This window comes from Mesoplodon bidens, assembly GCF_964165515.1.
Source record: "Mesoplodon bidens genome assembly, chromosome: 18".
Lineage (NCBI taxonomy): Eukaryota > Metazoa > Chordata > Mammalia > Artiodactyla > Ziphiidae > Mesoplodon > Mesoplodon bidens.
Genome location: NC_138175.1, coordinates 1,503,751 through 1,531,750, shown reverse-complemented (window position 1 = coordinate 1,531,750; position 28,000 = coordinate 1,503,751). Strand labels below are relative to the sequence as shown.

Genomic DNA, 28,000 nt, shown 5'->3' with positions numbered 1-28,000 from the left:
TTACCTGCGTGTCTCCCACAACCTTCCCAGTAGCCTGAGAATGGTTCCCACTTCACAGCTGCAGAAACTGAGGCACAGAGGGGCAAACTACCTTGGCCCAGGACAGTGGGGGCTAAGTGGCAGGGTCAGGGCTCGCATCTGGGCACGTCTGGTATGGCCTGTCTTCAAGACCCTCTGAAAGGCAGGCCCCACCAGGGTGCAGCTATGCAGGCGAGCATGGCCCGTGGCTGGGAGCATCACCTGGGCCTGGGAAACGAGAGCCCAGCAGGCACTCCAAGGCGGGCATCTCCCAAGCGAGCTCTGTGGAACCTGACCTGAGGAGATGTGCGCCAGCAGAGGCACCCGTGGTCAAATACATTTGGGAAGCATTTCACCTCCACCCCCTCTGGGAGATGTGTAACCCTCAAGGGGAGCGAAGGCCCCGAGGAGTACTGCAGGGGAGACGTGGGTCTAACGCTTGTCCCGGTTTTGTGCACACACGTTGCCCAGCACCTTGTTAAAATGCAGATTCTGACTCAGTGGGTCTGGGCTGGGGCCTGGGAACCTGCGTTGCTCATACACCCTGGTGTTGCTGCCGCCAATCCAACACCAACTACTAAGAGGCCCTGGTCCACTGTTTATCTTCCGTGATTGACCACACGGCTGCCTTCCAACTGACACCCACTCACCCATCTGTCTGCTCACCCACATACATGACCACCGTCTGTCCACTGTCCCTCCCCCCTCACTCCGTTCCAGGTACACGGCCACCTCACAGCTCCTCAAACACAGCAGGCACACCCCTGCCTCAGGGCCTTTGCGCGTGCTGTCCCCGCTGCCTGGCTCTGTTCCCCGCTCTCCTCCCTCGCCCTTCTCCACCCTCATCAGAATGCACCCTCCCTGCAGCTCCAGAGTCTATGGCCGTTGTTGTCGGCTGGCACATAGCAGGTGCTCAAAAAATAGCTGTCGAGCGGCTGAGTGTATTGGCCACTAATAACAGGACTGAGCCTGGGAGCTCGGTCTCAGAGCACAGGGTGGGGTGGCTGACTACTCTGGCCTGGCAGCGAGCTTGCAGGAGTCGGCCGCGACGGGTCAGCACTGTTCCCCCCCGGGGGACAGGGGAGTCAGAGCCTCGAGAACAGTGGCTGATCTGAGCTGGCAGAGAAAAGACTCGGGGCTCCTGGGGCCCCAGCGCAGGGGAAGTGGGTTTGTCCCTACCTTCAGGAAGGGGATGACGAACGGCCGCAGCGGGAAGTTGGTGGCCTCCTGGAGCTTGGAATGGAACTCCTCGATGGTCAGCGTGGAGTTCTGGGGGGGTGGGGGGAGAAAACACCTTGCTTCAGCCCGGGGAGAGGAGGGCAGAGACTGAGGGCTGGCCCGGCCCGGGGTCACCACGTCCCCACCCGACTCACCACGAGCCCCAGCACCAGCGTGCGCACGCGCTCCCCGATCTCCGGGGAGATGTCGCTGCCGAACTGCTGCAGGGTGGCCAGGAAGCGCTTGAGCTTGCTGAGCTGCCGCGCCCCGCAGGCTGGGGGCAGCTGCTGTGTGGACAGCGCGGCGGTGCACGAGGTGGCTGGGCCATTGCTGAAGCCGCTGGGCGTGGACGGGGTGCCACTGACGGCTGTGGGCGAGGGGCTGCTGCCGTTCATCACTGCGCGGGGAGAGGCGGGCTGAAGACGCAGCAGGGCAGCCGGGCCCCACGGACACCCTTTACAGACGCTCAAACTGGGGCCCCGGCCGGGTGGGGCCGAGAGTACAGGCGTGATCCAGGTGTGGCCCGGGCTCAGCGGCCCTTCGGCTTTGCTCTGGGCCGCGCAGCCAGGCCCTCCACACCCGGGGGACACCATGGCCGCACGCTGCCTGGCAGACACACATCTCCTGTGAACAGGTAGAGGGGCTTCCCCACAACCGGGATCTGCGGGCCCATCCTCCTCTTCCATGGGGAGGTCCCTCATCCCCCCAAAAGGACAGTGACCACCCCCCCACCACGATGGCCCAAAGCCACGCCCCAGTGCCTACGCAGGTGCCATCACCCGCATGAGGGCCCCCGTGCCAGGCTGACGGGGCTCAAGGTGGGGCAGGGGAGCCTGGACCCCTGGGACAGGCGGGGCTGGATGCTGGCAGGGGGGACACCGCACAGCTGCTGTCTGGGGCTGCTGCACGGGTGGACGTGTGCGCACATGGGCCCCAGCTGCGTGCGGAGGACCAGCAGGTGACCTGAGGGGCCTGCGATGAGCTCATGCAGGGGCCCCAGGAGCAACACTGTGGGTTCCTGTGGTGACAGACACTGGGACTGCTGTGAAGTGGACCAGAGGCAGGACCGTGATCCTCAGCTGAGTCTGTCCCCAGGGCCGGGGAGCCCTCCAGAGCCTGACCACCTGCACCCCTCTCCCCTGCACCAGGGCCTGCACAGAGGTCAGAGGTCGTGGGCTCCCAGGGCCCTCGGTGATGGTGGAGGGGGTCTGGACACGGGAAGGCTGCACAGGACCTGCGCCTTCACGCTCCTGTTCGCACACCCAACTCCTGCTCCTGCGCACGTCTGTGCTCCCTACACGACCGTCCCGAAGCCCACCCTCGCCCACGCCCTGCACTCCCCGCACCCTCCCTCCCTCAGCAGCCCTGCACGCACCTCACGCAACACGTCAAACACACGTGCACTCATGCTTGCATACACGCGTATACGTGCATGCAGATACATCAATGTGCACACACGTGCACACACACCTATATGCACTGCATGCATGCACACACGTATGTGCACACAGACCCAGTGCACAGCCCACAGACCTATGTACACACACACGTGCACACACATGCCCACAAGCACACCCCACATGCACACTTGCACACGTGTGCACACGGGCATGATGCAATGTAGCCCCATGGCACACCCATGTGCACACCCACACAGCACACAGACGTGCACACTAGCACATGCACACGTGCAGGCGCACTTCTCACTCACTCAACTGTGGTCCCCGAGGCCCGTGCCCTGGCCCTCCCGCCTTGTCTGGCTGGGTCTGTGCAGAGGCTGGGCGCTCACGCCTCGCCGGACTAGGGATCTGGGGATGCAGGACAGCTCAGAGCTGCTGTGTTCTCAGGGCTGGGTTTCTCCAGGGCTGCAGCATCTGCCGGGGCCTGTGTGTGGAGACGGGGAGCAGCCGCCCCTTTCTCCGGGATGGGGATGCTGCTGGGCTCGGCTCTGGGAAGCGGCCCCTCCTGCACAGCCACAGCACGGACTGCGGGTATGTCACTCTGCTCCTCCAGACCACGCCAGCCCGGCTATCCTGACCTGGCTCAGGGGGGTGACCTCCGGCGTCTTGGCCTCGCCCAGCCTGCAAGGGCGGGAGCATGTGAGGTGGCCGCATGCCCGTCCCTCCTCCCTGGGCCTCGGCTATCCCAGGGCTTTGGTTCTCCAGGTCCCGGTTGCCGGCTCCACCCGCCCCTGCAGGCCTGTGGGATGTAGCTCCCCTCCAGCCCTAGGCCTGCACCATCCCCCTGGGAGCTGGAACTGGCCCACCCCGTTAACCCTGAGCCTGTTGTCTGGCCAGCTCTGCTCGCACCTTCAGCTTCCATGACCTGCCCGCCGGCGACACCTGCGAACGCCCCCCCTGGCCCCCCCGCCCCGAGCTGTGGGCCAGGGACCGGCCACCTGAGCCACGGGCGATGGGCCTCGCAGTCCCTGAACAGTGCACATGGTGCTCAAGGTTGCCTCCCGTCCCCCGGTTGCCCCAGCACTCCACAGACCCTCAGAGGCAGACTAACACAGCCCAGCCCTTGTGGGCGCAAGATAAGCACCCTGGTTGGGAGTGGACGTCCTGGACCAGCCCAGACATGCCGTGTGGGTGAGACTCGGGCCTGGCCTCCGTTTCCTCATCAGCAGACGGCCCTCGGTGCAAACCAGAGGTGGGGCTTCTGGGCCCGGAGGACCGGGTGCCCCCTCTGCTGCACGCTTCCCCTCGCGGGACCCAGGCTATCCTTCTCCCACCGGAAGGCGCCGGAAACGCTTGACCTGATTGCTTTTACGTCTTGGGTGATGGCTCATCAATAACCGGCCCCACGTAACAGAAGTTTGGAAAGCGCTGGTTGAAAGCCAGGGTTGGCGCCAAAACAGACGTGCTGCCTCTGTGTCCCGAGAGGGGGCGGGCTGCAGGCGTGGCGACCTGCTCCGCTCCTGGGGCCCGTGCCCTCCACTCAGCCCTTGGTGCTGCTTCTGCCTCCCTGGAGACACAGTGCAGGTCGAAACCTGTTTGCCCCCTGGTCTGGGCGACCTTAGAAGCTCCTTCCAGGACCCACAGGTGACACTCCGGCTCAGGGGTAATCCTGCAGGACAGTCGCTCCGGGGACTTCCTCTCGCTCTGGGATGGAAGGAGCTCCAGACACAGAACACGAGGGGCCCTGTCCCTCACCCTCTCCGAGGTGTGTCCAGGGCACCCTTGGACCAGAAGCCCTGCCGTTGTGCTAACTTTCTCTGTCATTGTGGAGCTCCAGCTGACCCCTCAGTGGATGCCGACACACACACACACACACACACACACACGCACACCCTGGTCGAGACTGATGACAGCCGCTGGCGGTCACCCCAGACAGGCCGGGAGGTGGCCTGCTGCATGGGGACCTCACCGCAGCGGGGGCTTCTGGTCACTCACGGCAGAGCTGGGCTGTCGCTCGGGGTCTGGAACTTCAGGGGCTTCGAAGACGTGTGGCTATCCGTGCCTCCTGGGACCCCGCCCGCCAGCCCCTGGCCTGGCCTCCCTGGGGCGCCCTTACCCGCTTGCCCTCGGTGCCTGGTCCTCCCGGCGGCCGGCCTGCCCTCACCCGCCGCGCTCCCTCCCAGGCTGCTGGGCAGTCTCAGCAGCTTGCTAAAGAGACGCCGAAAATAACCCTCGGCCACAAGTGCGTTCATTCCCACAACAGGTGTGTTACTAAGATAGACCACACGTGTCCTGGCCGAGGTTTGGGGGCACAGCACAGCACCCCACGGCTCCCCCAGTCCCGGGGCCTGGGCCGGGGCGGGGCTAGGACGAGGCACTGAAAACGGCCCCTCCCGCCAGCCCCCCTCCCAGCCTTGGTGCTGGGAATCACCATCCTCCTGTCCACATAAAGCTCACAGGCCTCACAGCACCGCAGCTCCGTGGACACGCCAGGCCCTAGATGATGCCACACCTGGGCTTACATCAGGCCGGTCCAGATGGGCGAGCCCGCTGCACTTGCTGGCTGACACACATTGCCAGCATCGCCCCACGAGAGCCTCGCCTGAGGGCATCAGCTGCAGCTTGGGCACTTGGACGGGAACGTCCACTAGTGACCAACATCCGCTGAGCACCCCGCGTGGGCCAGACTTCACGCTGACATGACCCAGGCCTTCGTGTGATCACCCTTGGCACTGGCTCCGTAACTTTCTTTCTACAGGTGGTGGTCCCTGCCTGGGGACATTGCCTGGAAGGGTAAGAATGGGGTCTGCCCCAGGCTGGGGTCTGCCCTTGAGATGGGCTGCGGACTGGCCACTGACATTTGAACTTCTTGCAACTCTGGGACCTGCCTGATACGCCCTATTTTGCGTTGGGGAAAAGGAAGCTGAGCGAGGCCCTCCGTCTGCACGAGGTCACAGGGCGTGTGAGCGGCAGGGCTGGGTGTGAACTCGGTCTGTGACTTGGGGTCCTGGCTGCTCTGCTGTCCTGGGTGTGTCCCCTGGGCTCCCCTAAGAGAGGCCTAGCCCGGCAGACGCAGGGGTGCAGGCCGAGCAGTGGGCGCCGGGTGAGGACCTCCCGGGAGGCCGTGGTTTTTGTTATTTTACTTACAAAGACAGACCATAGACCATTTTAAGCAGCCATGAAAACGGCCGTGGGGCAGAGACATCGCAGGCCCGTCCTCTCGATCTGTAAGCAAAATAAGAAAAACACGCTGTGAGGAAGGAGGCCGGGCACCGGACTCTGCCCTGGGGGGTGTCTACAGTCGGCCCCTCCCCTGCCTCTCGACAGCGTTTTGGGGACTGGGACTCTGTCACCACCTTGGGCCAGTCCACAACCTTCTCTGGGCCTCGGCTTCCTTCTCTGAAAAGTGGACTGGATCAGGAGATCTCTTAGGGCCATTTCTGGTGGGAACTTCTGGGGCTCCACAAGAATTCTGGCACCTCCCTGGGTATGGGTGGGACACCCTGGCTCTTCAACAGCTGTGTTTCTGGAAAGCGCCTGGTGACCCCACTCGGCACCATCCTCAGGGACCCGGAGCCCAGGTGATGGGCTTGAGGTCAACAGACAAACCAGTGGTGGCTCTGAAACGAAGCCCAGGCCTGAGCTGCCGTGAAGGGCAGGAGCACCCGAGAGGAAGAGAGACTTGATTCGTCTGAGCTGGAGTTAGCGGGCAAGAGCCACACGGAGACAAGCTGCACCACCGTACACAGAGACTGAGCCCCCGTCACAGGGGGTAATCAAGGGCAGGATGGAGCGCTAGCCCCTGAAGCGCTCTCCAGCTGCCGAGTAGCTCCTCACATCCCTCCCCAGAGTTCTCTCAGCCCTCTGCCCCCCGCCCGAGCCACACCACAGCTTCAACTCTAAAATGAATTCGTGCCCAGGGCAGTCACCAGGCAAGGCAAGAAGAACCACAGCCCTCAAGCCACGGCTCAAGGTCAGTCTCTGGTCAGCTTGGCTCGCAGGCCTGTCCTGGGGAATCTGGGGAGGTTCTTGGCAGGAATCCACAGGGAACGCAGAGGCTCCGTCTACTCTGGCTCCCATCAGCCAGGTGCACAGACGCGGTTAACCACCCTGCTTTCAGGGAATTCGTGGGTTAGGGAACAAATCTGAGGCCACCTTGGAGGCAGCCTGACACTTAAGACAAACGCCCCCAGCAGCCAGATAGCACTAGGTGTCCGCTTAGGCAAGAAAGGCCCTCTTGTCTCTCATAACCTCCATGCTCTAAACGGAGCCGGGACCCCAGCGAGAGGGGACGGACCCTGAGCCACACGCAGGCTGCCACCCGCACGTCTGTTCGCAGGCCTCATGAAGGCGAGCCGGTGGTGTCAGCTGACCCCAGCCCAGTCCACAGCCTGAAACATCTGGTTCCCAGACCAGCACTTTCTGGAACACGGGCTCTTGGACCAGGAAGAAAAGCAGGCCAGGGAGTCGTGCCCACGAGGGTCGGGGTCCCCGGGTCGGAGCCCTCGACCAGAACCTCAGATGGTCTGCTGGTCTCTCCTGCTTGGAACCAGACAACAGTTGCGGGGTGGGTCATCTTCCCAGGGGGAGCTGCTGTTGCCCCGTCGGGAAGAATTCCTTTTTCCGCCCCGGCTGAGCGTACGCGGGGGAAGTTTCGCCAGGCTGGAGCCTCCCCTCTCCACCCACGAGGCCACACGGGGAGGCAGCGGTCAGTGGACGGAGACCGGCCTGCGGCTCAGCCCAAGGTGAGGACTGACTCTTCTGGAAAAGAGGGAGGGGTGACTGGCCGGCCACAGTCCCCGGGCGAGAAGAGCGAATGAGACAAAGCGCGGCCACCTCTGGCCACTCCCGTGCGGCCAGCGCAGGCTGCGCACCCAGGATGGCGGAGGGCAGGGCAGGAGGCAGGGCTGGGCCCACCCCAGTCTCCGGCACACGTGGGGACCCTCACTCAGACCGACCCCGGGGGGACAGAAGCTGGAACATTCTGTACCAAGCGATGTGTGGGGACGGGTGCTTGGCCATTAAGCTCCTACTGTGCAGGGGTCGCCCTGCTTTCAGGTGGTGGCACCTAGGAGCAGGTGGTGTTGCCCCATCTACCAACAGAGACCAGCTCACAGCCAACATCCTACAACAAGGGGCCCAGCCCGACCTCCTTCTCCAGATGGGGGCCGCTGCCTGGCCTCGGAGGGCAGAGCCAGCACCCTTCACGCCCCGGAATAAAAGGAGCAGGCCAGGCCCTGTGGCCCACCCTGGGCTCTGGGCAGAGCCAAGGACCCCGGGTGGGCGGAGTGGAGCCTGATGAACCTGGTGGGAACCAGGGGCCACCAGGCCAAGGCATCTGAGGTTCCTGCCCCAGAGACGGGCTTCATTAGGGTTTCAAAGCCTGGGGAAGGGTCTGCCGGTGTGCGGCTTTCTGGCTTCTGAACATGTGGGTGGGGGAGGCACGTGGACTGCCTGCCAGAAACACCTAGGGCACACTGCTGAGCCCCCGGTCGAGGGGACAGGGAACACTGTCCCCCACACCAGCCCAAGCTGGGGGTCTCCTTCCCAACTGCTCTGACTCAAAGGACCGGGGCTCAGGTGGTGGCTGTGGATTCTGAAGCCCACCCAGACCCTCTGTGTGTGCCGAGACGCTCAACCCAGGGCCCAGGGCCAGCGAGGTACCACCTGGGGGTCAGTTCTGCCCACCACGTTGCTGGCAGCTGAGGCCCCCCTGACCCCAGCTCCTGGCTCACCCACACACCCGGCTCAGGCCTGGCCGCAGAGCTCCTCCGAGGCCAGAGCTGCCTCCGATGGGCCCTCCAGGGCGTGCAGGCCCAAAAGGATTCACCCACATGCAAGTGACCTGCTGTGTGACCGTGGGGAAGCCCCCATCCCTCTCTGGGCTCCAGTATAGCAGCTGACCTTGACGAAATGCTCACCGTGTACCCACCGTGCTAAGAACTTCTATTAACTCACTCGCCCTCACAGCAGCTCCGTGAGGCAGGGGCCATGACCAGCCCAGCTTTACAGATGAGGAACGCCAGGCCCAGAGAGATTAAAAAGTTTGCTCAAAGCCTCACAGCTACCAAGCAGAAGAGCTGGGATCCGAACCTCAAAGCTTGGGCCCTGACCCATGATGAGATCCTCCGTCTTAAAGGCCCAACAGGGGCGTTTACAGGTCCAGGATGGAAGCTCGGACCTTAACGGGCTCGAGGGACCCCCGGAGGTGCCTCTCCCCGCTGTGCCCCTCGGGGCTGGGCCCTGAGGTTACTCACTTGTGTGGGGTGTGAAGGGGGGGTGTCGCGTGGTCCCCTGGGACGCGGCGGGCGGCGGGGGCGGCATGCTGGGGGGCGTGGCCCGGGGCTGCGTCTTCACCTCGGCTGGGGAGCCAGGCATCGCGGAGGCCTTCTCCTTCCTGTCCGCTGTGGGCGCCACGGTCACCGGGGTGGGGGAAAGGAGAGAGAGAGCACGGGTGAAGCAGGCCGAGGGGCACAGGGGTCGGTGCCGCCCAGCCCCACCTGGTTCCCGGCTAAGGCCCCCAGCAGCTGGACGTGGGCCTATGTTGCTGGGGGCCCAGGTGGGCGACTCCCAGCAGGCCCCCACGTGGCTTCTGGCTCTGCCTACAGAGCCCGTCCCAGGCCCCAGCCTGCCCCAGATAAGCCCCAGGTGTGCTCACAGGTGGCTGACATCCCACCCATCTAGGACCGGAGAGTGGGCTTGGGTCAGCCCATTTCAGGTGGTCTGGAGGGTATAGCTTTCAGAACTTTGGCCAGCCAGAACTGGGCTGGAGTTCTCACTGTGGAAGTGGCCCTGGGGGAGCCTGGATTGTCTCTCCTGAAGACCAGGGAGTCGGACGGCATCCCCCAAGCCTGTGGTACCCCGACTCTGCTTGCATCAGCCCTTCCTGGAGGGCATGTACAGACAGCCTCCCCACCCCCATTTCTGAACTCAGCAGGTCCGGAGCGGGTCTGAGACTCTGCACTTGTAACAGGCTGCCAGGGAGGCCCCCGGGGCGGCAGCTGCCCAGGTATTCTTTGCAGGTGGAGGGGGGTGAGCCTCTGGGCCTCCCCGCTCCACCTTAGCTCAGGGTCAGCCAGCACCGCAGCAGGCCGCAGAGACCCGGGAGTAGCGGCTGGGCTTGTGGGTGGGCGTCCCCGCCTGTAGCGAATAGGCACAGCCCACGTCGCCCCAGCCACTGCTCGCCCTGCTGACACTGATGGAGTCTCCCGGGGGCCGGGGGCCGATGGGGCTTGACGCCTGTCAGCCGTCACCAGGACTGCAGCTCTGTCCCTCTGCCTCTCCCCATCCTCCCCTCCCAGGGGTCCCGCACGATCTGGGCAGAGGTGGAGACGCACATGCACCCGGGCAGCCACCTCCGTGGACAGCGACAATGCTAACATACGGTGTTTACCGCTACCTGTGCCCCAGACCGTGCAGACCTCCCCTCATCTCTCCCACATCCTCCTTTACAGAGAGGAGACGCCCTCGGCACTCCAGGGCCCAGGGGGTGAGGGCGGAGAAGCCCCCTCCCCACTGGGCCCCACGGAAGGGGGAAGCAGCCGGTCACCAGCAGCCACCCGGCCTCGCAGCACCTGCTGTCCACTCAGCTGGCCTCCCTCCCACCGGGCGCCCTGCCCCCCAACAGCCCGCCTGTCAGGAGGCTGATGGCCTGGCACACGTGTGCCACAGCTGTGGGGGCCCGTCAACGCCACGCCTGGCTACGGGGCTGGCGGCCAGTCCCCAGTGACAACCAAAGAAGGAAAACGTGGCCAGCGCCGTGGGCTCCAGGCCACCTCTGTGGGGTGCAGCCCCATCCTGGCCAGCCCTTCATCTGACCAGGCCACCCTGGGGCAGGCAGCCCTGCCACCAGGCCAGGGAGGGCGCTTAGGATGCCAGGCTGGGACGCTGGGGATGCAGGGCCTGGTCGGACCTTCCAAAGCCCTTAGACCTTGGGGCTTCGCTGGAGCATCACGGGTGGCGCAGACCAGAGAAGTGGATGGAGAAAAGCCGGCGGGAGGGGGCCGTCAGGGAGGGTGGACCGAGTGTGCCCGCGATGACGAGGGTGCCACATTGCAAGGAGTCTCGCGCCCACCCCACGGATGCCTGCCAGGCCTGTGGACGGAGCGGGCAGTGCCCTGCTGGTGCCCGGAAAGTAGGCCTGAGGCCGCCCACTTACAAAGGAGACACACACGCTCCTGGCAGGTGACAGTCATGGCTCCTGTTATTCCCAGGAAACCCTGTGAGGGGGATGCTGCTGCCAGCCCTGTTTTACAGGCAGAGAGAGGTGCAGCAGTCCACCAAGGGCACACAGCACGTGTGGTTTGGGCGGGTCTGCAGGGCTCCAAGGCCTGGTTGTCATCAGCGCGAACTCTCCTCCTTGCAGGAGAGGCAGCGGTTCTGGGAAGCAAACCCAGGTGGATGGAGGCTCTGGGCTGGGTGGCTGGGGGCACCCCTGCGGCTCTCCCAGGTCCCACCTCCAGCCCTGGGTCTTGGGTCCCCAAGGGCTCTGCACGGTAGGGCCACAGGTGCAAGAAACCCCACAAGTCTTTTTTTTTTTTTTTTTGCGGTACGCGGGCCTGTCACCGTTGTGGCCTCTCCCGTTGCGGCCTCTCCCGTGGCGGAGCACAGGCTCCGGACGCGCAGGCTCAGCGGCCATGGCTCACGGGCCCAGCCGCTCCGCGGCATGTGGGATCTTCCCAGACCGGGGCACGAACCCGTGTCCCCTGCATCGGCAGGCGGACTCTCAACCACTGAGCCACCAGGGAAGCCCACCCCACAAGTCTTGAATCTTGTTTGAGTCTAGCTCTATTGCCTCCTGGCTGTGTGACCCAGGGCAAGTCACCTCACCTCTCTGAGGTGGCTGTAATGGCTGAGGGCAAGCTCTCAGGAAAATTCGGTCATGGTTTATGGAGCAACTTGCGTGCCGGGACCCTGCTCTTGAGGCTGCCCTCGGCACATACCCCAACCCCTAAAGCAGAAGCTGACAGAGCAGCTCGGGGAAGAGCAGAGGTGGTGTGGAGACGGTGAGCAACAGCATTTGTGGTCAAGGGACAGAGAGCACAAAGGCGGGAGGGAGTGTGCAGGGCATTGAGAGGAGGCTGGTTGGGCCGGGCTGGTGGGCAGCAGGGAGCCAGTGAAGGTTCTGCACAGCATCCAGAGACGTCGTCTCTCCTGCCTGAAACCCTCCAGCAGCTTCCACTGCATGTGGGGCTTCCCAGGGTCCTACCCCCCGGCCCGCTCCCATGACACCCAGAGCCCCAGCTCCGAGCCCTCGCACATACCCCGGACCACTCCCCCTTCCCTCCTGGGGGTCCCGCTCCGACCTCATGTCCTCAGGAGAGGTGTCCCCAACATGAGACATGAGGGTCTCTGGCTCCCCTGGAACGTGATGCCCTGAGATGACCTTGTTTCCTGGCTCACCCGTCGCAGGGTTTCTGGCTGGGCTGGCACTTCTGGAAGGCCGGCCACGAGAATGAGGTCACCACCGGCAGCCCTCCTAGAGGAGGGGTCTCCCTGCTCAGGGGCCAGAGGGGGCAGGTCGGGGGGTCCTGGCTGCCCCGGCTCCAAGGTGGGCCGACACGGGGGCTGCTGAGGGGCTGTGGATGCAGCCACCGCTCGCCCTGCACGCTTGCCTTCCTCGCGCTGGCCAAGCGAGAACAGCAGGGCGCGAGGGACCTGAGTCCCACCCTCCTGACGAGTGGCTGCCTCTGGGCTGGGATCCTCACCTTCCCGGGGGGGCAGCACAGGTCAGAGGAGGAGAAGCGTTCTTAGTGGGGGCCCGGGCACCCACCGTGGCCACGCCACCCGTGGTGGCAGCATTCTCTCGCCACCTCTGCGCCCCTGAGCTGTGTGTGGAGCCCTGGTCAGCCTGTGCTGGAGCCAAGCCTGCCCGCCCGCTGGCCTGCGTGGCCTGAGGGCACACGGCTAACGAGCTGCCAGACAGGCAGCCTCACTCTCCCAGGAGCCGGCTTCCTGCCCAGCCCCTTTCAAGGGCCCGCGCCAGCCAAGGGCTGCTCCCTCACCCCCTAAGACCCACTGCGAGGCTCGGACCCCCGAGGGCTATGGCACAACCTTACTGCCCATCTGGCAGCCTGGGTAGGGCCGTGTAGGCAGGACCCTGCACCCACAAGCCAGCACGAGCAGGAGCTGGCCAGGACGTGGGGGCCTGGGGAGGGGCCCGTTGTTGGGTGCTGAGTGCTGGGGACTGGTGAGGGGGTAGCTCCCACCCCCGCCAAGGCTGCCAAGGGTGCCAGCGTTGTCAGCTCAGCTGGCAGGGGGTACGTCCCGGCAAGGTCCAGACTCCGCCCAGAAAACCTGGGCCGGCCTTGTGGGGCAGCTCTTCCCCCCTCCCCCATTCTCAGGTACCTCTGCCCCCAGCGTCCACTCCCAGGGGTCCTCAGCCCCGGGGGGAGCCAGGCCCCATGTGCTGCACGTCCACACAGCATCTCGTTGGATCCTCATGGCCTCCCCAGAGGCGCTGTCAGGGCCCCTGTACCGTGGCATCCTGTGCCCCGCCTATGAGAGGCACTGACCCCATCCATGGGACGCCGGGTTCGAACGGTCCCCCTGCACCCACCCCAGGTCTGTGTTTGCCCCACTCCTGATTCTAGGGTCACTGGGGGTCCTCAACCCCAGAGACCCTCCACCCAACACCAGGGGTCTTCCTACACAAGCCCCCTTTTAGGGAGCTCTGATTTAGCAGGTCGGTTATGGGGCACAGGCAGCTGAATGTATGTCAAGTTTTAAGTTCCTTTTTTCTTATGAGATTAATGTATAAATAACAGCTTCCCCCATGAGGGCTTAGCACGTGCCCCTCATGCATCAGCTTGCCCGCCCCTCATGCAACAGCTTGCCCGCCCCTCAGGACCCCAGGGACCGACTTTGACTAAGAATTCCATACCCCTGCTTGAGGACGCCCTGCACCTCAATAGTAGCCCCAGGAGGCAGGTCCTGCCATCGCGCCCATTTTATAGACAGGGAAACTGAGGCTCGGGGAGGACAAGTGACTTGCTCAGGGTCTCAGAGCCTGAGGGCAGCAGGGACCGAGCCTGGGGACTCTCCATCAGAGCCTCAAGCCCCCGTGCCCTGCAATCGCCAGGGAGATTAGAAAGTTCTGAAGCCAACCCAGGGCTCCCTGCATGGGCCGACCAGGACACGGAAAGGGCAGCTGCCTGGGGTTTGAGGTCGGGGCAGGTTCATTGCTCTGAGTCAGTGGGTGACGCCCCGGGCGCCCTGACTCTGGGGCAGGGGAGCCCCAGGACCACCTTCCCAACTCCTCGGGCTCTTTCCAGATGTTAGAGCTCCAGGGAGGAAGAATCGGGCCGGCCACAGCATCCCTGTCCCTTCCCCAGCCCCGTCAGCAGCGAGGGGCCAAGCCGGCAGCCACGGCAGCCCCAGAACCCCGCACAGAAATGAAGCAGGAGACGGGGCGGAATCTGAAGACACGTCTGGGCTTATCCCCAACCGGGGCTCCCCGCCAGCTCTCCTGGAGTCCCGCACGGTGCCTTGGCCGGAACGGCGGCCCTTGTGCTGGCGGGCGGGAGACATCTCTAGGGATGCCAGACCCCTCACCCATGGTCCTGGCTCAGAGGTAGGCAGACAGGGGCGAGGGGCCCAGCCCACTCGTGACCGTCTCACAGCCCCCGGAGGCAGACGGCGCGCTGCTCCATCCTACAGACGGGGGACCGAGGCACAGAGAGGCCAGGGGACCTGCTCTGTTCACACAGCTGAGAACGGGCTGGAGGTGGCCCCAGCGTCTTACCGCCTGCCCCGAGGGCTGCCGCTGGAGGTGCCCCCACCCATTCTTCTTCTGTCCGTCCCCCCCTCCCCACCGCCCCATTCCGATCCTGTAGGGCGGGGGGTGGTCCCCGCTGGTGATATCCAGTGAGCCAGAGGGTGAGACGTGAGCAGCCCCCCTCGGAGCTGGACTTCCTCCTCCGGCCTCTGTCGCAGCCCCACCCACTGCCCCGCACTCCCAGCCCTCGAGAACATTCCCAGACCCCTGCGTCGCTCCCCAGGGCCCCTGGGAGACTCTGCGTCTTTCCCAGACCGTGGCTCCAGTTCCCACTACACGTCACTAATCCGTTGACAGAGGAAGCTGCTCTCTGAGGCCGGGCGAAGCGGTGGGAAAGAACATGGAATGTGCGGAACAAGCCACCCCATCCATCACTGTCCTCGTCCTCCTGTGTTCCCAGCCCGCCCTGCCCGTCTGAGAACTGGCCACAGCCCAGCACTCCCAGCCCTGGGGTTCTAGAACCCTCCGTGGGAAGGGGGCCGTTAGCATCAGAACAGCCCATTCCCCATCCGTGCTGCCGCAGAAACAGCGGGCCCCGCTTTGATCTTTTGTGGTCTGATTCTGCCGTTACCTCATTTGACCCTCACAGAAGCCTCAGGAAGTGGGAAGGTGGGAAGGCGGGCCGGTACCGACAGGTAAAACAGTTACGGTGACAGAGTCCGGACTGCAAGCCAGGCCTGAGCTGAGCAGGCCACACGGGTCTCCCGGCCTGGGAGGTGGCAGATGAGGAGACCGAGGCTCAGGGCCCAGAGGCCACTCTCTCTGTGGGGTCTTGGGATGTGACCTGTGGCGCACCCACACCCAGTTCCTGGCACTGACCCGCAGGCAGGCAGGGCTCCCCAGGCCCATGGGAGGCTCAGCAGGAGGCCTGCACCCTGAGGGGGAGCCCTGTGCCTTGGCCCCTCCCCTGCGAGTGGGTGGCCCCTGGGCACACTGCCCGGCCTCAGTCTCCGCAGCTGTAGGTAGGGGGCGAGGAGGGAGCCCCACTGGGCCCGGCTCTGAAGTGCTGGCCTCTGCCCTGGGCCAGGCAGCCGACCGAGGTTCTGAAGCTCCTGCCAAAGTGGACCGGACGCTGGACTTTCTTGGAGGCAGAGGGGCGAGCTGGTCCCTGAGACACGTTTCCTAAGAGCATTACCAGGTGCCCCCTACCCCTCGGCCGGCATCCTGAGAGTGCCCGCAGGACCCTTAGTGACCGGCCGTCCCCTCTCTGCCCTCACCTCCCACACTCTCCTCCACGTCTTTGCCCAAATGCGACCATCTTTCTCAGCGAAACCAAGTGCCCAAAGTAGGGCCAAGCACACAGCAGGTGCTCCGCAAATGCTGTGGAGTCAGGACCAAGAGAACGGAGAGCTGGTCCACAGACAGTGGGACGGTCATAGCATCCCCAGCCCCACGGGCTCCCTTTCGGCAGATGTCAGTCCTGACCCCCCAGCCCAGAGCCTCGGACAGAGACTGGAGGGGAACCTCCCCAGTCAGGTGTCCTCTGGAGCCCTGTCCTCCGTCCTCAGAAGGCCTGCGGGCAGGGCAGCAGCTGGCTGGTGTCAGGTGTCCCGGGAAGAGCCCGAGGTGTCCCCAGCGAGGGCACACAGCCACCCGTCCCCGGCGCCTCCGGGCACACTCTGTCCTGCTCAGGCCAGACTCTCCCGGGAGGATTGCAGTGTCCCATCCCCACAGACATCCTGCCCAGGGCGGGGCACCCCATCCATCGGGGCCCAGCCTGGGCTCCCGGGACCCTTCATCCCACACCAGCCCTCGAGGAAGACGCCACTATCACCCCGCTTATGGATGGGGACAGCGGGGCCCAGAGTCACAGTAAGCGAGGTGCCTCCAGGGTCCAGGCCCCTTATTTGCTTTCCCATCAGGTCCAAACTCTGCGTGTGACATCCGGGGCCCCGCACGGCCTCATCTCCGTGCCCTCCAAGGCCCCGACGGCTCCCGAGTGCCAACGCTCCCTCAGGCTCCTCCTCCGCGTGGCAGAGCCCTAGTCCAGGTGGATGTCGCTGCCCGCTGAAGCGACGAGGAAATCGAGGGGTTGGAGGTCAGGGTTCACGCAAGACCACAGCTCAGCGAGGCTGCAGCATCCACTGGGTCCCGGTCAGGATTTCCCCCCCTCCTTCCCCTCCTTACTTCTTACACCCCCTATTACAACACCACTATGAGTCCCAAAGCCCCTTCTAACTACAAACAGCCCCCGACCCCCCACAAGCATAGAGGAGACAGAAGCGGGTGTGTCTGTGGGGAAGTCAGGCAGCACACGGTGAGGTCCACGGCTTCAGGGTATCCCTCGTGGGCAGCACCCGCTCGAAGATGTGCCCGTGTGTCAGACACGGACACCGTGGGGGCCCTCGGACCCCAGTGCAGCGTGGTCGAACACGGGCACTGTCCCCCAGCAGTGACAGCTCGTGGAGGTGAGAGCAAGGTGCCTCGGCCCACGAGCGGCCCTCCTGAGCGCCGGGCGCCCGCGGGGTCCCTCTGCGTCCACACGAGGGGTGGACGTTGCTCTGCTCACGCGGTCCCAGGCAGGTTTCCGGCCTTATGACCGTCAGGCGGGACCTCGTGAGAGACGCAGGCGATGCTGGTGGTGCAGACAAGTCCTTCCCGAAGGCTGGCCCCGCCCCCATCACCGGGTCGGCCCCGAGCACCCCCTGGGGACAGATTCACCTCCTTCGAGGCCACTGACCACTGCACACTGGCTGCTGTGGGGCCTGGGCAAGGTGGGACAGACCCACTGCCAGCGCGCAGAGGCGGCGGCGGGACAAGCGGGGGCAGACACCTCTGCTTAGGTAGCTCCTGCCCCCAGAATGCTCTCCCCTCCCCTCAAGGCTTCCCGGAGGGTGGGTGGGGGGTTTCTCTCCTGGACCCTGTGGTCCAGTCACAGCTCCTGGACCCTGGGGGTCTCGAGCAAGCCAGGCAATCGCCTGAGGGCCAACGTCCTGGAGCAGGAAGAGGGGCATATGGACCCTCCCAGAGCCTCCCAGTGGGTGCGTGTGGGACACACAAGGGAAAAACTAGGCCTGCACCCCAGGAAGCAGCCGCGTCTCAGAGGGGCCTGTGACCCCGCCCGACGGGGCTCTCAGGCAGAGGCGGAGGGACTCGGGGGGCTCCAAGGACATGGGGTGACCCCTCACATCGCGATGGGTGGGTCTGACCAGGAGGCTGACCCCTCCCCACCCCCTCCAAGGCCAGGGTCGGGGACGGCTTGTCTTTGATCCCCAGTGCCTGCAAAGCGCCGAGAATTCTGGGGGGCGGGCAGCCCTAAGGACTCCCAGGAGCTGGAACTGGGGCCGCTTCCCACATCTGGTTTCAATCAAGGCCCCCGCCGACCGACGAATCAGTAATGATATACACAAGGATTAGTATCTTCCCTCCCTTGGTCTGGGCGGCGCTCCCGCCCCCGCTGGCGCTCCAGCCGCGTGCCCCTTCCCGGTCCCGGGGTCTGACCGGCAGGGCTGTTCCTCTGTCCACTGCCGCCGCTGCCGCCGCCGCCGCCGCCGCCCTTCCCGCTGCAGAGCGCTTAGCCACCCCGGCCGGCCTGCCTCCAGGGACCCTGTGACCGCCGGGCCTGTGGGTGACAACAAGGTCACCCGTTGCCATGGCAACAACACTGGGCCGGGAGCCAGGAAACCTGGGTCCCCCATCCTGCTCTGTGACCGACTAACTGTGCTTTTTTTTTTCTTTTGTGATATGCGGGCCTCTCACTGTTGTGGCCTCTCCCGTTGCGGAGCACAGGCTCCGGACGTGCAGGCTCAGCGGCCATGGCTCACGGGCCCAGCCGCTCTGCGGCATGTGGGATCTTCCCGGACCGGGGCACGAACCCATGTGCCCTGCATCGGCAGGCGGACTCTCAACCACTGCGCCACCAGGGAAGCCCCAACTAACTGTGAATCCATAAAATCACCCCAGCATGGCTCTGGGCCTCAGTATACCCATCGGTAAAATGGGCCTGTAACTCCCTCTTCTCAGGTCAGGGGTGGTCTCAGAAAAGGAAACGTAAGGAGCAATGCCACGGTGGTTCCTGTGTCAGGGAGGTTCCAGCTGGCCTCCCTCCACCTGTCTCAGCCTCTCGGCTGGAGTGTCAGTGGCTTTTCTACCTGAGGCCTCGGTTTTCTCACCTGTGAGATGGGGATGAGAGCAGAGCCGCCCCGTAGAGGCTCAGAGGGACGGGACATGCTCAGCCAGAGGCTCCTTCTAAAGGTCCACAGGCCTGGGCACCAGGCGGGGGCACAGCTCTGATTTTAATCAACCTCCCTTTTGCTGGGAGCTGCGTATGCACCTGGGTGATGAGACCTCCTCATCCTGACAAAGCCCTGACGTGTAAGACCCGAGTTACAGATGGGGAAACCGAGGCACAGGGCGCGTGCCCGGGGTCACACGGCCATAATGAGGCAGACCCCACACATGTGCAGCCCTCTGGCTGACGACCCTGCTGGTCACAGGAAGGGTCCCTCACTGTGGACCCTCAGAGCCTGCCCAGAGGGGTGGCGGTGAGCCTCTGTCTGGGGGTGGGGTGGAGGGTCCACAGGAGAATGTCCTGCTGCTCAGAGCAGCCCCTCACAGCCTCAGAGGGGGCGCTGTGGTGGCCAGGCTGCCCCCCGCATCAGCAGGAGCTCATGAACCCTGCTGGTGCTGAGAGGAAGCCGTCTGCCTGGACGGGAAGTTCCCTTCTACCACCGAGATGCTGTGAAACTGGGCCAGACACACTCTCACCACTGTGCTCCAGCCCAGGGGTCGCCTCACGAGCAGTCCAATCTCCCCTTGTTCTGGCTGCACGCCCCCAGGCTGGGAGACCCCGTCCCAGATACTCCCGTGCGGCCGCAAGGCCTCTGCACCTGCTGGGATGCCCCCCCACGTCCACACAAGGCTGTCTCCTACTCCTCACTCAGGATTGGGTCCCAATGTCCCCCCTTAAAGGAGCCCTCCTAGCCCCCACCCCTGCCCTTCCTGCTGCATCACCCACTTTGTCTCCTGTGGAGCACCTGTCAGCACCCGCGACGGTGGTCCGTGCAGGTCCTTGTGTTCACCACCCCTCGCCCCAAGGACACGGGCCTCGTCTTTCTGTGCACTGCTAACCCCAGACCAGCACCGACGCCTGGTGGTCAGTAAGATGCTCCACAAAGGCGTGCCGGCTGACCTGTTAGAAACCCAGAGCGGCCCTGCCTGCTCTTGTGCTGCCTCGGCCACCGGCCCGGCCCGTCCTCGTCCACGTTGGAGTTGGTGGCTGTGGCGGGAGAGCCTGGGCAGAGCTTGGCTTGGGACCTGCCCCGCCCAGCGGCCCCAGCAGGCAGCCCCTGTGTGTGGGGGGCGGGGCCGAGGAGCTGTTCTGAGCCTGCCCCACAGCAGTAAAGCTTGATCGTGGCTGCCCAAGACACACGCCACCTGGGGGGGTGGACAGATTGCAAAAACGGCCTCAATTCTCGCATCCCCCCCCGCCCACTCACACCCCTTGCAATGTGACTGCAGCTCTTTCTACCCAGAGATGGAGTCGATTTCCCTGCCCTTGGATCCGTGCTGGCCCTGGGACCCGCTCTGGCCACTAGGATGCGGCAGAAGTGATGTCAGCCAGCTCTGAGCCGGACACCAGGCGGTCGGCTCCACTTGCTGTCCTGTTGAGCCTGCTGGAGGGGAAGGCTCACATGGGGTCAGCCCAGCTGCCCCAGCTGGGGTCCAGGCACATGAGGGGCCCGGCCACACTCAGCAGAGCCAGGAACAAGGCCAGCCAGGACCCGGACCTCACACATGAGCCGCCCGAAGACTATAAGCCAGATGAAGGTGGTGGTTTTAAGGCACTAAGTTTTGGGCAGTTTGTTACCCAGCAATAACTAACAGGTACACACTGGTACTTAGAACCACAACACTTTGGAGCTGGGAGGGCCCTTAGAGACCCAAGGATCAGATGTTACAGGGGCAGGTTCCAGCTGGACCAGGCTCCTGCCCCTCTGCTCCCTGTTCTCATGGAGACGTCTGGGCTCAGGTGAGCAGGCCACCCAAGGGACCATGTCTGAGGACATCATCCAGCCCAGACAGCGACCTGCAAGGAAGCTCGCCACGGCATTGCTTGTGAGGGGGATGGGCCCACAGAGGATGGGTCAAACACACCCTCCGGCCAGGGGGACCCTACGGAACCTGAAATCCCATGGTGGGGACTTTCACTTTGGAAACCGCTTTTCCGTGCCCATAAGCCTGAAGCACTGCACACCCAAGGCACAGCAGTTTGCTCTGAGGCAGGGAATCAACGGAAGTGCAAACAGCCGGGCATCAGCAGCAAAGGACAAGAACACTCACTGGCCACTGTCACAGAGGCCCATCAATAGGTCAAGGGGCGGATCCACACGGCAGAATACTATGCAGCAAGGAAAAAGGACACACATAACCCCAGGCACCAACACGGACAAATGTCACCAACACAGGGCTGAGTAAATGACACCAGACCCCAAAGGGGACAGGCCACGCGATTCTACTTACATGAAGTTCAGAAGCTGGCATTAGGGTCAGGGTGGTAGTCCTGCGACAGGCAGTGAAGGGGAAGGGCTCGGGGCCTGGGGCAGGTCAGGGAACGTTGCCTGGTATCTGCGCACTCTGTGAACACTCCCATACACACTTTTCTCTGTGTGTGTGCTGTACTTCAAATACCCGATTACTAGCAAAAATGGTGCCCCAGAATACCACCTAATAATAAGGAAAATCAAGAGGTGGAAACACATGAAACTCCATCTTGTAAACAAACATACGTGCAGGAAAAGGACGAGAAACCCAAGGGGACCGTGGTTCCTGGTAGGAGGCTGGTCAGAGCCATTCTGTCCGTGTCTGTGTTTTCAAGAGGGGTCTGGGGGTTCGGTTGGACCGAGGAGACCGGAGCTTCAGCCAAGCGCAGATGCCCCAAACAAGGAGGGGGGCGAGACTTCCTTCTGGACCAAGCCTGGGATGGTCACAGAGCCAAGTCCACGGCGCCCCGGCGCTGAGCAGAGTTCTGAGGCGGCGAGGGTGGAGAGCTCACAGCAGCTGGAATGGAAACCCTCCCTGCTCTCCGCCGGCCGCAAACGTGATCCAGATGTCCCCCTGCTCGCCCCGCGGCTGGCGCACAGAGGAAGCACATTCCTCGCCCAGCTGTCCGGGCTGCGCAGCCAAGAGCAGCTCCTGAGAGCTGAGGGGGAGGCGCCCGCCATCTGGGCCGCCTGCCGTGTGTGTGTGTGTGTGTGTGTGTGTGTGTGTGTGTGCGTGTGTGTGTGTTGCGGGGGGCAGTGGGAGGAAGGGCGCCTTCCTCTCCCAGCACCGGTCCTGGCACTCTGCGAGTCCCCTCCCGTCCACCCATGCACACCTGCCTCCAAGGGGGAGTGGCTCAGCTGCAGGCTGGCACACCTAGTTAGTGTGAACGGGCTGTGATGATAAACGTGGTGGTACCTGGGCAGGTACGAGGGGGGTGGGCACGTGGATAGAGAGACATGAGTGGGTGAGCAGAGGCGGGGGGGATGGTGCTGTGACCCGAGCACGATGGAGAGAGTCCCCTCCTGCAGCTCTCAGGGGTGGAGGCGATGGACACACAGGCCACCACACCAGGTCGCGCGGTAGGGGGGAAAAGCCCAGCTTTGGGGGCAGGCAGGCTGGACTCCAGCCATGGCCTTGTCACTGGGGAGGCCTTGGCTGGGCCTCCTCCTCTGAGCCTTGGTTTCCTCAACTGCACACTCGGGCCGATGTCCCTGTGAGGATTAGGCGTGCGCCTGTAAAGCCCAACACTCTGCTTTGCTCACACACACACCTGGCGGGGATGTGATGGGGCGGGGGACCCTGGCACCCCAGGAGCTGCCTCGCCTGGTGGGGGAAGTCCTCCTGGAGCCCAGGACATCTACACTGAGGCCTGAACAAAAGATGTGTCCCCCGAGGGCTGCGGCAGCACCTGGTAGAAGCAGCCGTGCAGAGTGTGCATGTGTGTGCGTTTCCTGGGGGGAGGGGCTGTGACCCCAAGGAAGACTGCAGGACACCCTGGAATAAAAGAGGATCTGATATGTACACGGAGAACCTCTAGAAGGAAACAAAAGCTGCCCCTGGGCAAAGGCAGCAAGGCCCCCTCCGCTCTGCGTCCCTCCTGGACCAGCCCCGCTTTTAAACCACCTCCTGATTTATTTTTAAACTGCCTGCCGCCCACCGGCATTGTGCCCCCCCACCCCAGCTCTGGACGAAACTGACAGTAACATGAGCAACAGATAGACAATTACAAAGTGCCACTTAGCGAATAAACACATGCCTTAGTCCAGATTCCTTATTTTAAAAAGGAACTGACAAAACGCAAGCAACTCATTGGCCAGGACACCCTCTGAGGATGGTCGGTGCTCAGGTTTGGGTGAAGCGGGAAGCCCTGCATCCGCGCAGGCACACCTGGACTGGGTGCGTCACTGGGAGAGGCAGGGAGGCCTTGAAGAAGAGGTGCATTGCAGCTGTGCGATTTGCACAGCTGAAGCTGGGAGGGCGTCCTGGTGGAGGGCGCAGCTTGGCAAAAGCAGTGCAGTCGGAACTCCAGGAGCAATCTAGTATCGAGCCTCGCCTGTGCACGAAGGCGGAGAGCAGGGCGGGGAGGTGGGAAGGTCTGGAAACCTCGGCCACACGGTTGGGATGCTCCCCTGACGGCAACGAGGCGCCCCTGAAGGCTTACCCGATTCCCAAGGCATTTTCGTTGCTTAAAAAACGTGCAGACTGGCTGCATGTCACCTTGAACTCCCCAGAGGAATGTTGCCAAAATATAAAATAATAAGGCTGCTCCTGTGAATGCTAAATAATAATTAGGGACTGGCGGTTTACCCTGCACGCATGGCCCCTCGGGGGCATCTCTCCAGACTGCCACATGATTCTCCCACCAACCCCGTGACACAGAACGGCCGCCCTTGGCACACGTGGCCCGTGAGGATCCCGGTCACCCGTGATGGGAGCCACCGATGCGGACGAGGGGGTGTGGCCCCAGGATACTGCCCGCGAGGCCTCAGGGATCCCAGGTGGTGACGTGCACCCGCTGAAGCAGGTTTAGAAGTCACCGCCCGCAGAGGTGGGGGCTGAGGAGGTGGTCGGGGCTGGCTGTGCTCCGAGGGCCGGGGCGTCTCCAGCTCTCACGCCCCGCTTTCGTAGGGATGACCCGAGTGCTGGTTTGGCTCATCTGTGGCAAGCGGCAGCCTGACGTGGCGCTGCCCCCGTGCCTGCTGCGGGAGCCCCTGGAGACCGGGACTGGGGTGGGGGCAGGCCTGTGGTCTCTTGCCCCACCCAGAGACAACCAACCCCCCTTCTGTGCCCTCTCGCTTCCCGGACGTGGAAGGCCCTCCCCAGGCCCCTCCCTGACCCACACACCCAGGGACGAAGCCGGGCCCACGAGAGACCCCACCACTGCGGGGGCAGCAGCCCTGGGCCCCAGGCCCTCCCGTCCTCCTGCCTCTGCCTTCATGGGGGAGGCTGGGGGCCACTGGAAAAGCTCACGCTTCCTCTGGCAGAGAACTCGGTAAAGACAGGAGGAGAGGTACCCTGGGGGCCTCAGCAGCGACAGCATTCCATCGTGGTCAAAGCTCATCGCACCGGGGAGGCCAGTACTGCCTCCCTTCTCATAGGCTCAGAGAGGTCCCGGTCTACACCCGAGGTCACACAGCACTGGTCCAGGCTGGGCGCTCCCAAGGACACAGCAGGCACCTCTGGCCCCAGCAGCTCTGTCTACTGCTCACCTCCTCAGATACCTGTGGTTAGTTTTACAATTTAACGCCAGCCACGCTGGAGAGGCCTGGGGGCGGTGTGGCCTCACACCACCTCTTGGAGGGAGGGACCGGGCCCCAGCCTCTTTGCATCCTGGGCGCCATCTTCCCTGGTGGATTCCAAACAGTCCATCTTCTTCCCCAGGAACCGTCGAAACGTTCCAGAAATTCCAATCACGTGTCACCCAAAAGTCACGGCCCAGACTCACCCCCGCAGGGGGGCCAGGAGCCTCAGGGCCCCACACAGCCCGTTTCCAGTGCAGAGAGCTTCTTGCACGTTTGCTGCGTGTGCCATGGGCCGCGCGTCTCTCCCCCCTCCCACTGACACCTCACGCAGTGCCCGGAACCCCGCTATTTCCCTACTTCCAGAGAGTCAGCAACGTGCCCGTGGTGAGCGGGGCAGCCGGCCCCAGGTGGGGGTCACAGTCACACAGGCAACCCGTGACTATAACCCGCTCCCACCCCTCCCAGCCCCCAACCACAGTAACCACCGCTGACGGGTCTCCAGGATCCTCCCAGATACTTCTATGTAAACACAACTCTGTGCGTGTGTACGAGGCCCGGAGGCTACGCTCATTCCCGCTGCAGGCTCCTCACCTGTGCAATGGGGAGGATGGGCCCCGCCCTCGAGGGTTAGGAGGAGACACAGAGGGCTTCCCTGGTGGTAAGAGTCCGCCTGCCAATGCAGCGGACATGGGTTCGAGCCCTGGTCGGAGAAGATCCCACATGCCGCAGAGCAACTAAGCCCGTGTGCCACAACTACTGAGCCTGCGAGCCACAACCACTGAGCCCACGAGCCACAAGCCCGTGCTCCACAAGAGAAGCCACCGCAATGAGAAGCCCATGCACCGCGGTGAGGAGTGGCCCCTGCTCTCCGCAACTAGAGAAAAGCCCGTGTGCAGCAACGAAGACCCAACACAGCCAAAAATAAATAAATAAAATAAATTAAACAAATACGACGCAGAGTACTAACTAGTAGAGGTAGCAGCCAGGCATACAGCACGTGCCAAGCTGGTGCCCATCTCCAGCAGGAGACACCCTGCGCACTCGCTTTCTCGAAGGCGCTCCCCTGAGCCCCGCCGCGAGACGGAGGGACGCCACGCCACGCCACACAAAGGCAGGTGGAAAGGAAGCCTCCCCCTCCACACCCAGAGGAGCCCCAGGCTTGGCAGGACGGCGTCCCCTGCCACGTCCCAGCCCTGCCCCCCACCCTGCTGGGTGGTCTCCCCCAGGCCTGGCCCACCCCGCCTGGAGGCCAGAGCCCCCAGCGGGCCCTGGGGATGACACTAAGGGGACACTAAAGCCTTCTGGGGAGGCAACCCCGTGAGCCGGTGTCCACACAAGCTGGGCACAACCTCCTTTCACTGGATTTAAGGACAACAGAGTGCTCTGGAAGCAAACCTTTTAAACAGATGTTCCCTCTTGGCACGAACTTCCCGGGCGGGGCCTGCGCTCCACACAGAGGCGCCGGGGAGACCAAGTGACTTCCATTCTTTTTAGGAAGGGGAGGAAAATATTTTTAAAAATGTGTTTTACAAGCCTGCCTTTGCCATTGTTTATGTAAACAGGTAAATTGTTTCCCGCCTCAATTAAAAACATCTGCCACATAAATGAATACCAATTAACTCATCCTGCTTTTAATTAGTCTGTTAATTACACGCAGGCAGCAGAAAGGATGGCTAGGAGTAGGCGAAGCCGAGTGCGCGCCCTCCCCCCAGCTTGGCAAGGATCTGGGCTGTGTCTGGCTCCTGGTGGAGGAGGATGGCAGGGAGGTGGTGGCGCCGTGCCAGCCGGGATTCCCTGATCTGGGGCTGCCGGGTGGGCACCTCCTCCGGGGCCCCTGGATGGGGTGGAGCCCCCTTGTACACCCCCTTCTGCCCTCCCCCCTCATCTCCTCCAGCCACCCCCCTCATCACTGGAGAGGAAGGAGGGACCTTAAGGGCGCCCCACTCGCATCTTGGCCATATTTTGCTGGGGGAAGGAGGCGGCCAGGGAATGGAGGCCTGTGCCTGGTCCAAGAAGGCCTGCCTGGGAGGGGTCGGGGGGAACACAGCTCGGTCAGACGCTGCATCCTGAGCACCGGCCGCCTCAGGAGTGCCCCTCACCCGCCCCTCACCTGCACCCCTCCTCCGCAGCCTTCACCATGGTTTGTAATTTCTCACCCTCTTGTGCCTGCTTCCCCGAAGCCCGGCCCGGGGCAGGAGGCGCCCAGTACACGCTGAGTGAGCCTCATCCAGGGAGGCTCACCCAGGAGATGTCATTATCCCACTCAGGAGGCTCGGGAGGGCGGCAACCCCTCCAAGGTGTCACATGGTCACATCACCCCTCCGGAGGGGCTAGACTTGAACCCAGGGGAGCCCTGATTCCCGGGTGTATCGACAGCACCGAGTACATCACAGAGGCCAAGCTCGGGAGCCGACGCTGTCCCTGGGGGCCGGGGCTGGCGGGATCTCGAGCCTCACGTCTGACGGGCCCCTGGGGTGCCCCCTCCTTCCACACCCGGGTCTCTCCTTCCAGGGTGGGGGGCACATCCCGGCCTCCCACAGACGCTCTCCCCACATCTCCCCCAGGTTCCCAGGGCTTACAGAAGCAGAAATGGTCAGAGCTGGCTGGCCCCCAGAGCCCACCCAGCCAGAGTGGTCGGTGGGCTTCCACTCACACTCCAGGCCCATCAGGCAGGTGGGCACAAGAGCCGCTCAGCGAGAATGATGCTGCTGAGGAAAAGGGAAAAGGGAAAGATGTGTCCGACTGATTGGTGATGTCTGCCATGGGCATCGGAGTGGGCAGAGAATGATAAGCCATGTCTGCCATGGGCATCATAGGAAGTGGATGGAGAGGTACCCAGGATTCAGTCCACCTTTCACCCACAGTGTTCTAGAACAGTCTGCCTCTCCAACTGCCGGTGGGCACCTGCTCAGGAGGCTGCCTGCACCAGGCCTTCTCTGAGAGGTGGTGAACAGCCCACAAATGGACAGGCCAGAGGCCAGGGGCCAAGCCCTTGCAAGACTGGGTCCCAGCTCACAGGCCCCACCTGGAATCCTGTCCCACCCTGGGAGAGGGGGAGGGGAACAGCCAGTGCTAAGTAACCAACGATATATTAGCTCATTTAATCCTTCCAACAGCCCCGTGAGGTTTTTCTGCTATTTAATAATAACGTCGAAACATAAGACACGTCACTCCCCCAGTTTTACAGGTGCAACTCACACACAGAGATTCAGTTAACTGCCGGGCACACGGCTGGGAAGCGCAGGGGTGGGGCTCCACCCAACGATGCAGCTCCGCGTGTGCCCAGCCTGAGCGCACACAGCTGCCTGGACCCAACCTGCTCCTCTCCCAGACCAGCAGCGGGCTGCTGCGGGGAGCCACAGCCTCCGGGCTTGAGCTGGGTGGCTGTCCACTTTCTGGCCGCAGGCTGAGTGGGTCCGTGCACTTGGCTCGGCCTCAGCGTTCTCCCCAGGAAGTGGGGGACCCTCACCCTGCCTCGCGACATGGGCGCGAGGATTCTGGGGCTTTCCCGCCAGCCTCCCTGCGTGCCTCCCCTTCCAGGCAGGCCACTGGGCTGAACTCCTGCACGTGGCCGGGCAGTTTCTTGAGCCGCTGGAGGCCAGGGCCCGCCTGCACGCTGTTGGCGCACCTGCACCTCGGCCTCGCCAGGTGGGGGCCTCCTTCAGACCTTCTGCAGCGTGCCGTCCCTTCAACACCCGCCGGCCATCAACCTCACACGGGTCTGGGCCTTTCTCTGGGGTTTTTTGGCCAATTTGAGCCATAAGATGCGTCTAGCAGCAGCTCTGCACAGAGCGCTGGGGCAGCTGGGCCTCACGTGGGAGCCCCGTGCTAGCTCACCCTGAGCACATCTCCGTGCCCGGGGG

The 28,000-nt window shown here is 63.5% G+C and overlaps 1 protein-coding gene across 4 annotated transcripts in view; it reads right to left on the bottom strand.

Annotated features, from left to right (window-relative positions):
- CBFA2T3 (CBFA2/RUNX1 partner transcriptional co-repressor 3) overlaps nt 1-28,000 on the bottom strand; it is an 85,932-nt gene that overhangs the window by 15,617 nt on the left and 42,315 nt on the right. For 3 of the 4 annotated variants that reach the window (XM_081216654.1, XM_081216656.1, XM_081216657.1), the window contains exons 2-5: nt 8,894-9,040; nt 5,784-5,861; nt 1,392-1,633; nt 1,198-1,287 (exon numbers count right to left, since the gene is read on the bottom strand). In XM_081216654.1, the coding sequence (XP_081072780.1) occupies nt 1,198-1,287; nt 1,392-1,633; nt 5,784-5,861; nt 8,894-9,014 (531 nt within the window). In that variant the 5' untranslated portion in view covers nt 9,015-9,040. Of the gene's footprint in view, nt 1-1,197; nt 1,288-1,391; nt 1,953-5,783; nt 5,862-8,893; nt 9,041-28,000 lie in introns of those variants that run through there. The other variant, XM_081216655.1, reaches the window with a different exon arrangement.